The sequence below is a fragment of the Drosophila suzukii genome, chromosome 2R, assembly GCF_043229965.1.
Source record: "Drosophila suzukii chromosome 2R, CBGP_Dsuzu_IsoJpt1.0, whole genome shotgun sequence".
In the NCBI taxonomy this organism is placed as follows: Eukaryota; Metazoa; Arthropoda; class Insecta; order Diptera; family Drosophilidae; genus Drosophila; species Drosophila suzukii.
Window position 1 is genome coordinate 6,489,042 of NC_092081.1, and position 12,787 is coordinate 6,501,828.

Genomic DNA, 12,787 nt, shown 5'->3' on the forward strand with positions numbered 1-12,787 from the left:
TTTTCATTTACAAGGCACCAACTAATCGATTCCAATTACTGGAAATTGAAATAAATGTGTAAAATTGAAAGATGTTAATTAAAGTTCTTCACCAGCGTTTGTCGGTAAATTGCTATGTCATGGAGTACGAGTATACTAAAGTTATCAAACAAATTGCTCAAATTGCCTAGGACAAACAAAAGAGGCAAAAACATTTCGGTCAAGACAATAGGGCTGTCTTTTTGATTGTCTGAATTCGGACATTTATACAAGACTTTTATCTTTGTTTTGCCTGTGTGAGCTCTGACAAGTAATTTGGGTCTGCCATTTATGTATGTTTTGCTCGGTGAGAACCTGTCAAAGAAACAGCACTTTAACATTTGAGGAAAAGACATACATTTAAATATGGGATTTAACAACTATAGGACTTCCGGCAGTTCTAAAATGAGTACTAATTCCATAATAACCCCGCTTTTGGTTTTACAAGAGATTGGTTTCCCAAAGTACGTTTATGAATTATCCAGTTTCCATGCATAAAAGTCCCTTAAAAGTTATATAGTCTTTATTGTCCCCATTTTAATTCGCCGAAAATGACCATTACGACACCCATTAAGTCCCGAATGAATCCCCCCATGTGACTGGGCCATTGTGTCTGTGTTTGCTCACCAGTTTGCCGCTGGCCAGGTCCGTGATGGCGATGGTTGCATCCTCGCTGCTGCTTATGATGAGCGTGTTATTGGCGCCAGCTGCCACGCCCGTTATGGGAGCCGAGTGGGCGTTGCTAGGATAAACGGAGAAGCGGAGGATGTTTAGATAAATTGCGCCTGCAGAGATTTACAAATTACGCTCGAGGCGGATGGCGAATGGAATAATGACAACGATAAGGAGACGGAGGAGTACACAGAGACTTATAAAGATTTATTCATAAATTAAGCAATTAATCGGAGAATTTCAAGTAAAACTATTATAGCTAGTCTTGTAGTTTAATAACATTACTTATTGTTTTTATTTAGTTTTCTGTTGAAAAATGGTTTAATATCATTTTAAGAACTTTATGATTCAATTTAAGATATACCACTTTTTATTTAAAGATATTTAATTTGTATAACTACATAGCAGCATTTAAATAATATTTTTTCCTCTGCTTAGGAAATCAATTTGAAAACAAATTTTTTCTACACCGAAAAAAACCGTTCTCTCGATCTCAAAAGTGATTTAAGGTGAATTAATTCTCAAATTCCTAAAATCATCATGAAGTTTCTTCGTTTTGTGAGACTACTTTTGTCTCTAAAAAATAGATCAAGACAAAACAAAACATTTTCAAGATTGCTTCATCTTGAAAATCAAACTCAAGACGACTTTTGTTTCTTGATATCCAGATCGTTTACTCTTGAATAAATAAGAAGACAAGTTCTCAAATGCTCTTAAATTTTTTCGATAAATATTCGGTGAAATATTTCCTTTAAGGTTGAGGACAACAATTAATAATTATTTTTCCATCCTTTTTCCCCCTGTGTACTCACGTAATGTGCGCCCGCCGCTCGCGAAGACCTACGTGCCACACAAACACAGTGGCGTCCTCGGAGCCGGTCAGCAGTAACTCCGACTCGGTCTGGGGGGCCACCAGGAGGCACGTGACTGCCGCAGTGTGACCTGCGGGGTAGGAGATTAGCTCGTCTAATGGCGGGACATTTCATAACCCCCAACCCCACTCACCCTTGAAGATGTGCTCCAGCGAGTTGCTCATTATGTGCCACTGCTGAACGTCGCCGGAATTGGTGGCCAGGATGAGGTGCTGCTTGGATGGAGCCAGCCACACGGAACGGATGCATCCCGTTCCGGACACCGTCATCGTTCGGATCTGCGAGGGGAGCGGGGCGGGCAGCCAGCCGGTGAGCGGCACGAGGAGCGGTACGGCATAGCCGTCGCACCAGGCGGTCGCCGAGCGGACCGTCATGCTCAGCAGCGAGTTGTCGTCGTCGTCGTGCTCGCTGATCGGCCGCAGCCAGGATATCAGCTGGGAGCCCAGCTGCATGGGGTCGCGGGTCAGGACATCACTGGACTTCCGGATCGTGTAGTAGATCAGCTCGATGTCCCTGTCCAGGATGTAGCAGCGCACGTGCTCGATCAGACAGCGCAGGTAGCTGATGGACACGGTTTGCACCTGGAATTTTATTTAATATTTCATTTTATTAAATAGGAACGCAAACTTAACTTCGCTTGTAAAATACTTGTTCTTTAAAATAGCTCCTCATTGATATAAATTTTAACTACCAATCTAGGTTCCAACTTTCAAATCGCGGTTTCACTTAAAAATGTTATTTATCGGGTAACTAAAAGCACAGCCAGTAAAAAAACCCATTCTTCCCCATAATTAAACTTTAGAAAATAGTATGTTCTTTCCTCGAATAAGTTCGTTTCTTTATCGCTATTTTATAGCCACTCCAAAATAACAAACATTAAACAAACAAACAAGGGAAGCTTTTGGATGCTGGATAAGTTTACAGTCTTATAGAAATATTTGATGTACTTTCATTAATCATATTAAGCTTGTTTTTGTGTCCCGAAGTCTGTGAGGGACTAATATTGTAAGAGTCTACTTTATAAACATCCTTTCAAGCATAAACAACAAACACGATTTATGAAGGTACCTCGCATCAAAGAGATGTTCTCTACCATTTGTGAATATCTTCATCTTATTATTTACAACATTCCTTCAGCCTGAACAACACTTATCAAAGAAATCCAACCCTTGTTACTCAATGTCACAAGTTACCCTTTAAACCCGAAATGAAGTTAAATATTTTTGTTGGCTAAAAGTGGTATTTGAATTTAGAAATTTAAATGATAACGAGGCACTGTTTACTACATATGACATCTAAGCGGTTAATCAAGTAAGACACTTTCTTGTTAAATAAAAGGGAAAACTCCTTAAATTATCTTAAAAAAATACTTCTGTTACTTTTTTCAATCGTTTTTTTTTCCAAACAAATTAATTTAATATTTACAAGGTACATTTAAAGTTTAAAACTTGTATACCGGGAAATGGAGACTGAAATCAGTTTGAACTTTACTCGACTGGGCGTTAATTAAATGCAAAATAGTTTATATTTTATTCATGGTTTCTCTATGCACGGTTTTCATGTTTGCCGCCGGGAATGCCAATATTGCCGGTTAAACATTCATCAGGAAGTTCGGTTCACAGAAGGATAAAAAAACAACGAACAAAATCGTTAATTTGATTGGCTCACATCCACCCACACAAACTCTGAAACACACACACACGCTTAAAGAGAGACGCAAAAGTTTAATTGCATACTTTTCAGAGTCAAATAATGAGTTTTCCCGGCTGAGTGAAACGGAATGGAAAGAAATTAAATGAGCTGGATGGCCCGGGGTATCGGGGCTCGGGGAATAACACCAAATGGCCAACTGCAGCGAAACAATTAGGCAAGCGAATTAAAAGAGCCAAAAGCTGTACGGGCTTTGCTTGAATTTTACATTTTCGGAACGGGACAGCCAGGAGCATCCACTGAATATCCGCTCTAATTTCATTATCACATTATACTTTTGTAAGCCTTTTATCGAGCTAGACTTCGGAAGTCTATCTGCCTGTCTTTCTCAATTAAAATTATCCAACGTTTTGGCAGCTTTGGGGATTTGCTGCAGCCTGGCTGTTTTCTGCACGGAGCCAAACAATAATGTCCTGATTTTGTTCTTTAAAAAGCTTTCACATTCCTTAAATTAGAAATGACTGTCCCTTTAACTCTACTGTGCCACTAAAAATTATAGCTCCTCACAGATAGCAATTTGAAAAGTAAGCAATCATTCTGCACCTTTAACTACCAATCTAAATTCCAACTACCGAATAACCTTTTCCACTGAATGATTTCATTTATTGGACGACTGAAAGCAATAATAAAAACCACTTTTCCCCATAATTTAGTTTCACTTGAAGCTCTCAGCTCGACAGCTGTCCCTTTGAATGCACAAATTAACTTTGTGCCCATTTGCTGGTGCTAAATTTTGACATGTTGGCGAAAGACTGTCAGTTTGATTGCCAAATTAGCCAGGCAATTAAGAGGAACTCAGTGCCGGGTCTGACTGATTGGGTTTCCAGCTGGGGAAACCGACAAGGACGAGGCTAATTGGAAAGCTTACCGCCGCCAGCAGGAAGTCGAAGTTGCAGACGGCGATCTGCTTGAACCGGGTGGTGTCATCGGATCGCATCAGGTGGTGCCAGCTCTCCTCCACGTGGCGCATGCTGTAGCTCACGTCCGCTGCGATGGGATTGTAGAAGGTGGAGGTGTCGTCGTTGTGGTGCGTGGACGACGACTTCCGGCCGGCGGAAACGGCCGAGGCCGCCGACAGCGAGTCCTTCTCCTTCATGCTGATCACCGACTTGGTCTCGCTGCGGTTGGAATCGTTCTCCAGCGTGCTCTCGTCCTCGTCCTGGGGAAAGAACAAGTTGGCGAGCTCGCAGTGCAGGCTGCGCGTCCTCTGGACGTCCATGTACCGCCTCTTGGCCACCGCAGAGCAGTAGTTGTGCCGCCACTGGATGAGTACCTTGCCGGACATAATCTTGTCGTGCAGGAGCAGTAAACGGTCTGAAAGATATTGGAGACACATCCATGTTATAGAAGGTTTCGGGGACTATTTTTAGTAAAGGTTTTGTGTAAACTAAACTCACAAATGACAGAAAACTGGTCATAAATATTTTAATTACCCCATAACGGGTAAGTCTTTAAGTCTAATTTACATATAAATTGGCGTATAAGAAACATTAAGTTTCTGAATCTTCCAGACTTTTTAAAAAATTTTAGTTTTTATAGAACTTTTATAAGAACTGTTCCTTGAAATCAAACATTTCACTTTTGTTTTCCCCTTCCCTTAATATCATATTTTATATAATTTTTAAACATATATTTGAAAGATACCATCTAGTTTCCAAACAACTTATATAAGACATTTCCTTTGGAATCAAACCATTTGTTCCTAATCTTCAACATTTTGTTTTGAATAGTTTCAAAAGAAATTTTTTTAAATTACCTATTCGAAAATGTTAAAGAAATTACTAAGAGTCTCCTGTAATACTAATATTTTGTAAATATTACCGATACATAGAGAAAATTCGGATGTTCTCATCTGAGTTAAAACTGTTCTCAAAAGTAGAACAACATTTATTAAGTTTTAAGCACATTGGTTTGAAGTTGGCGGTATTTACATTGCTTATCTCAACAACCAAACTCTAAGTCCAGTTAGTAGAGTGAATTTATCAAAAAGTTCTTAAATAAACTCAATTTAATTTTTCCCCTACCATTTTGTTCTGTTATTGAGAACATTGAATGAATGAATTAAGAACGAATGTTCTCAATTCAAGAACAATGAACTTGAATGTTTCTCTCTGTGTGGATATAAATCCCGCCCGTAACCATCTACTCACCCATCTCGCGGTGGATCTTCTTGAAGGTGGCAAAGCTGAAGTGCCCGTTCTTGGTCTCGATGAGCGACTCCGGATCGTCGGTGGGCATGAGGAGCTCCAGCAGCTCCGTCTCACTCAGTCCGTACTCGGAGCACGTAATGTAGGAGGCCAGATCGCCCACCGCCTGCCGTCCGTAGTGCCGTTCCAGCTGGTCGAACTGCTGCTCCACGTACAGGGAAAAGCTAACATCCCGCGGAACGCATTGCGGAGGGATCCTGAGGCGGGTGGCGTGGTCACCCAGGTTCAGGTCGAACTGGTACTCGGCGGACTTGAAGCGATCCCGCTGCATCGGGGTGAACTTGAGCTGCTCCACGGGCGTGGTGGAGCTGCAGATGATCTGCACGTTCCAGGGCAACGATGTGGGCAGCCACGAGAGAGCCGTCACAATATCGCAGTCCAGCGGATTCAGCAGATGCAGATCGTCGATAAATAGGAACAGGACATCGTTGGCCATATCCTCGACCTTGCGGAGCAGGTTCTGGAACCACGTGTTGATGTACAGCGGATCGAAGGAGGCGTCCTTGGGCAGATAGCCCTCCGGGATGTTGAAGATTATGGAGATCTGCTGGCAGATCACGCGCAGTAGCTCCAAGTTGTAGGCGGATCGGGGCGTGGCCTTGGCAAAGCGGACCACCCGGTGAACGCGAGCGGATCCGAACCAGGTGCCCACCTGCCCGTACAGGTGGCTCAGGATGGCGCTCTTGCCACTCCCATCGGCCCCGCAGAGAAAGTACGGCGCGTGCCGGCTGCCATTCCGGAAGTTGGTCATCAGATTCTGGCGGAGCTGCTGCGGCACCCGCGACTCCTCCAGAGCGGCACTGTCCGTGTGCTCCCGCAGGATGCGCAGGTGCGTCGCGTGCTCATGAAAGATTTCCTGGAATCACATACAAGATACAAAAGTTAAATACTTTTGGACTCTAAGGAACAAAACCTTCTGATGTATTTATTGAACTATTTAGCGCTAATAAGGTCGTAGTCAATCCGTTCATATTAAATTCATATTAAACCGCTATGAATACCCATTGCAGGGTATAGAATGCCTTATGTAAATATATCTTATATCTTATATAACATGTTCTTTACTGATATAAATAATTTCATATTCAATAATGCAATTAAAATGTTTTTTCCTTAAATATTACGATTTTTGTATTTAATTTTAATATGATATACGATATTCAACTTCAGTTTTGATTTCTAAATGTTCGATTTTGTTGTCAGTGCATAATGCTTGTGTTAATTTAATTACTTTAATTACTTTGTAAAACCTTAAGTACCAAAGATCTAATAATGCTTCTCATTGGTATTTCTCAATTTATTGAACCATTTTTGATGCACATTTTGTGGGTTCCTCAATTTCCCCTGCTTCATTTGACACATTTTCAGTGTGAGGAATGAGAATTAAATTCCATGTTTAATGGCCGAGTGATGCCATCTGCACGTATCATTTATAACTTCATGGGCGACAGGTTTCAAATTAAATCAGCTTAATTGGCAGTGCATTTTTTAAGGTTTACACACATATACAATTAATGAGTTGATTTCAGAAGTTAAAACGACGTGTGCATGTATAATTATCAAACGCGTTAAATATGTTTAAAATATCATTCGAGTGCTGCTACCAGTTGTTGAACAAGGTCAGCGGTGTACATGTTATTTTTTCGCAGAATTTAATTTTTTCTGATTGCGGACATATGAGAATCATTTGCATAGAAATACATATTCGACTGTTTTTGGACCGGTAGCTGGTTTAGTTCTGTCGGTAATTGGATTTTCCAGCCACCTGCAGCCACATCATCCCAAGACCTGTATCATTTCCAACCACATCCACCTGCCACCTCCCCCAGCCATTCATCTCAGAGCAGTTTCCGTTTGTGATGTGACCTCTAAGAGGTCCTCCCACACTCGCACCTCCTCGGAAATGTGAGTAAATAAAATAAAGTCGCACATGTATGGCCAAGTGTCCTGGCCGCTTCCGTTCCACAGTGCCACAGATCCGGAGACCAGACCACGTCATCAGCATCAGTATCCCCATCAGCCTGAATGCGAGTGAGTGGCATTCACCGTGTTTGCCACGTAACTTTGTTTACCTTTGCCCTCGCCATTGCCCTTACCTTCGCCCGCCCGCTGGGAGGTGTTTGAGTGGGTTGTACTTAGAAAAACAAACCCACTAAATGGTGAAAATATAAAATGATATATATTCCTAGACTTAACTCAGTTTCCCTTTTGAGTGCCAAAAGAAAAATCTTATCAAATGGCTGGGAGAAATAAGAGTGAATTTCGAAATGCTACGTTCTCGTAGCTGATCACAGTATTTAATAAATAAATAACTTATTATTAATAAATTATTATATATATTTTTTAAGAATATGTAAATTAAATAGAAAAGGCTTAATCAATGTGTTGACTGTATACAAGTAGACTTTGAAATTCTTCGTTTTGAAGATGTTTACCTTACTTATCAAAGAATACTCTAAGAATCATATTAACAATCTTTCATTTTTCGTTCTTTTGATGAAATTTAATTTTCAAGAAAATGGAAAGCATTATTAAAGAGTCAATCTAAATAAGCAAATACTCTCAAAATAACATTTAATTTTTTTAATATATATCAATTTTTTAGGAACTTATGGGTCATATGGCGAACCCTTTTAGGAAACAAATTTAAAACAGTTCTGGACATTCGGAAAACTTATGGAAGTTTTCAATATTTGTATTAGTTGTTATTTGTTTTAATTTATTGAAAGCTCCTTGTATAAATCTATTATTCATATATTAAACTTAATTTTTGGCGAGTGTCAGTCGTTTTGTCTGGCTGTGGCATGTTTGCCACTAACAAGTTGTCACCATGTCCTTGCCAGGATCTCATGCGGCGACTGAGTCTGAGTTTGTGGCGGAGTCTCCTATGCCATTTTTCGCCAGTAAGCGGCTTTTGCTTTGCAAATCTCGTTTGACAGCATCTGCGTAATGCACTTCCCGGCGACAAGACTACCGAATCAATACGGCCAGGAGCTGTGGGTCCTTCACCGCACCACCTTTTCTCCCTTAAAGCCACCTCAGGTTGCGCTTAATTAGTTGGCATTTGACTTGCTTTAATTTCATTTCAGGCAAGTGCCAGAGCCTCACCCACAAGGGTTGCTCATACGACGTGTTGCACCAGGTGAGCATTATGGAGGTGGGGCTACACACTTTGCATATTTCTTGGTTGCGGCAACGAATGCCACAACATTTTGTCAAAGAGCTCGGCGGAGGTGGAGCAGATGTCTCCTGCCTTTGCAACACTTTTATCCGCATCGGTGGGGGAGAATGGAATGGAATGGTTTGGTATGGGATGGGATGGGATGTTGACCGGGCCTGAATGCAGTTTACGTTGCTGCATCGTTAAGTGCAAACAAGGGACGACCTGGCTGGGCGTGGCTACATTGTGCCCAAGTGTAAGTGTGTTAATATGTCAGAGGCGGAGGCAAAGGGGGCGGCTAAGCCGTGAAAGGAAAATGACGAAGGCGAGGCTGGTGCTTGGAGCACTGGGTCGGCAACTGGTAACTCGGAATCGGTCTTGATGCACTGGAATCTCTTCTAAGCCATTTAATTGCAAGTCATAAACTTGAAAGTTATTAAGGTAGGTGACGGGCTCAAAAACCGCATTACAGAGTTATGTTATCAATAAGGAAAGATCAAATGGACCAGAGGGTTTTACTTACTAACCAAATTGAAAATGTTTCAAGATTCTCGGTAAATTTTTATGAATAAACTTTAATGTTCTGGATAATTATTTCGGATTTTTTGAGACTACTTGTGACTACTCTACAGGATAAATATGTAGTAAAAATGGGGGAGCTGTAGTTTTACTAATTAGAACTATGCATTGATTCTTAAAATGGTAACGAGAGTTTTATATATACCATTGATGTAAAAATTTAAATTAAAAAGCGTTGCTTCCCATACATGTTAAAGATAAAAGATTTTGATTATTAAAATTATAAAAATTAGTACACATTTGGGAGCTTAGAGATTTTTAAATTTTCTTGAATTTAGTTTCTATAATAAAATAATATTGGGACCGCTTTCTTAAAGTGTTAGCATTATAAAAAAAATTTCCAAAAAAAAAACAAATCTTCCTCAAAAACATGTAATTATTTTTAGTTCATTTTTTATAGCAATTTGTCGGCCTGGAATTTTGTCGAGTGCAGCACTCGAGTTCGCCCGCTAATGGCAGCGACCAGTTCGCATTACGCCTCGTCCTTCGACTGCGACCGAGCTGAAATGTTAAATGCTTTCAACAAAAGCCAACAAGAGGTGGCGTGTGAGGGGGGGGCCTAAAAGGGGCCCAAAGGGGATCAGGGGGAGCTAGGGGGCGGAAAGTGGCGGCGAGTAAACTTATGCAATGCAGGGCCATACAGAAAACCGCAACTGGAACGGAAGGCGATCCAAATGGGGGAGCAGGGAGCTGCTAAACGGGGAGCAGCGGCAGCCTTGATCTAAACGATTTCCTTGGCCATTTGCCGTTTTTGGGCAAACTCGATTTCAATTGGTTTTTATTGCAGGAAATCTCTTTCAAACTCAATTTCGACAACTGTCATATGCAAAGCATACTTTTTCGGGCATCCTTTTGCCTTCATACACACTCATATCTACACATACACCTGTGTGCACAAAAATAGCAATATCTGATGCTAAGAGGCAAAAAATTAAATATAAATATATTATCTATAAATTTAAACAATTAAATAAAGTTATGGTTTATGAAAATGAAGACAAAGAAACTGTGAAAAAATTTTACCTATTTTATTGAAGCCCCTATTAAGATAAATATTCTGACCGATATTCGGCTATATCCTAAAGATGCTATAGGTTCAGTTGAAATAAATTTCTTTGCTTTCGATACAATTTCTTTTATGTATAAACAAAAGCTTTGAGTTTATATTACATTCAACTACAAGTATGGACCTTAGAGTATTTCTAAGTAACAAAAGTTAAATGTTTTAAGATTTTCGGTATATCATTATTGCCCTAAAATGTATTTAAAAAGTCCGAATATACTTTGATATTCTGAAACTGTTTGTGCTCACTTCATCCAAAAGTCATTCTTAGCACAAAGCAACGCTACAGGATAAATAAAAAGTAGTGGTTTAGAGTGTGGTTTTACTAAATAGAACTATCCATTGATTCATTAACATTCCAAACTACAAAATATAGATCATTGATTTATTATTTTCTAAAAAATACTACAAATGCTAATATTTTGATTACAGCTGTCTGTATAAGAAGAACATGCAGACGAGCAGTTTCTGTTGGATTTTGCTGGAAATTGCAATTGGCAAACAAAAACTCTCGACATATTTCAGGTAAAAGCTGATATAAAGAGAATATTCAACTAGATGTTATTTGAACACATTCCTTTAGCAAATTTTAAGACTGGCTTGTGTTCTATTTATTTTTGCCATTTTGGATTTGTTCTGCAAATGGCATCTTTATGTTTAGGCAATTGAGGTGGGACTTAGCCATACTATTTTCAAAAGACCATTTTCTGTTTCTCTTAAAGTTAATAGATAAACTTGTTTTCAATTACTTATCGAATTTCCAGCCAATTTTCTTCTATTTGTACAAGTTTTACCAGGCCAGAAGCTGTTCTTTGCAGCCTAATTCACCTGCCACATACCGAACATTTAATTAACACAACGCCATTAGCGAGGAACACGAGACCTTGTGGAATGGCCAATATGCAGGACCATAAACAATGGCGAAAACCCAGAACCCAAGCTTAACAAATAGGCATAAAAAACAAGGTAACGCGAAATCATAAAGGCCTGTTTCTCCACCTTGGCAAGCTTTGTCTGTGGGTAGTTCTTGGAATTAATTTATGATTCTTGGTTTCAGCCGCTGGCCAGCGAGCAAATAACAATCAGAATTGCTGTTGATTAAATAAGCGGTCAGCGGTTTAGAGAAGTGGGGAGTGTGCTGTGAAAATACATTTAATTTAATTCGCGGCCCTAAGCGTTTTGTTACCTGTCTGCCGTATTAATGACCCCAAGGCTCACCTGCACAGTCTTTTTCCTCCCCTTGATTACGTCGGGATCATTGGTTATGTGGGCCTCGATTAGCAGGCGCAGCTTGTCGGTGACTTTGTTCTTGAACTTGCTCAAGTAGGACTCGTGGTCCTCGTTGTCCGGGTCGATGGCCTCGCTGGCGGCACTGCCTGGTACTCTGTAATGGGTAATAGCCTTAATTAGCCGGCAATCATAACCACCAATCTCCGAAGGCCAGTAATTACGTTGGTGTAGGCCAAAATAATCAAAGTACAAATGGTGTTGATTACTGCTTTCTTTTGTCTGATGAGTACTTAAATATGTAGTTGATATACCTAGTAATATTACTGTGTTCATGCTATGACTATTTCATGAAATTATTTTTTGAATTGAACAAAATCGTGTGTGCATTAACACTGTTTCTTGATTTCGATAACACACGAAAATTGACTATGAATTCAGCCTCAATGAATGAAATGCACAGCCAACTTCAGAGCCTACTACTTTATTACTTTAAGTAATATGACATTAAGGCTGGTATCATTTCATGATTTTGGCTATTAGTTCACGTGTTTAAAAATGAATGATTTATGTTAGACTTAGAATGGCAAAAATTTCTAAAATTACAACAGTAGTTAAGCAACAAAATAATACTTTTTCAATAATTGTTATCAGATATAATTAAAAATAAAATAATGAAAAAACCTTTATCAATCTTTTAAAATTGAATTGTCTAATGATTTAAGGTTCTGCATGTCAGCAGAATTTTCTTATCGCTTTAACACCTTTGACACTTGTAATAATAAACACTTTTTTTTTAACTTCACATAGCTTTAAAGCGAAAAAGTGGTTGAGCAAAAAAGTTTTCATTGACATACATTTTGCATAATGCGTTTTTCTGTTTTCACAGTTGGTAAAAGTTATCATATTAAAACTTTTTCGGAAAATGAAATTATATCAACTTCAGTTATCAAAGTAATCTATTTTATAAGTAAATAATGTGCTATTTGTGTACTTAACAAATTGTAGCTTAAACAAAGTTTCCTTTTTTGTTGTAATTTCTAAAACATAAGTGAATAATGCATCTGGAAGACTTACACAAGAGTGGTGTGATTATCCGTGGACAGGTTCATGGTGAGTTCGTCCTTGATTTTCCGCAAACGCTCCCCTGCCTCCACATCCCGCTTGCTGCACTGGGCAGCTCGTTCTCGGAAAACTGCGAGGATTTTCTCGCTGGTGAGAGCTTTTCAAAATAATATGGAAAATGGAATAAGATAGATTGTACAAACTTTCAAAGGTA

General features: G+C 39.5%; 1 protein-coding gene across 16 annotated transcripts in view; it reads right to left on the bottom strand.

Moving 5' to 3' along the window:
- The window catches only part of LOC108018040 (protein qui-1), a 43,159-nt gene that overhangs the window by 11,250 nt on the left and 19,122 nt on the right, over window positions 1–12,787 (bottom strand). For all 16 annotated transcript variants that reach the window (XR_011603697.1, XM_036813889.3, XM_036813890.3 and 13 more), the window contains 7 exons: window positions 12,586–12,730; window positions 11,500–11,665; window positions 5,423–6,335; window positions 4,141–4,586; window positions 1,696–2,143; window positions 1,503–1,632; window positions 646–760 (listed from right to left, as the gene is read on the bottom strand). Coding sequence is in view for 15 of the 16 variants with exons in the window: in XM_036813889.3 (XP_036669784.3) it covers window positions 646–760; window positions 1,503–1,632; window positions 1,696–2,143; window positions 4,141–4,586; window positions 5,423–6,335; window positions 11,500–11,665; window positions 12,586–12,730 (2,363 nt within the window). In the remaining variant the exon portion in view is untranslated. The remainder of the gene's footprint in view (window positions 1–645; window positions 761–1,502; window positions 1,633–1,695; window positions 2,144–4,140; window positions 4,587–5,422; window positions 6,336–11,499; window positions 11,666–12,585; window positions 12,731–12,787) is intronic.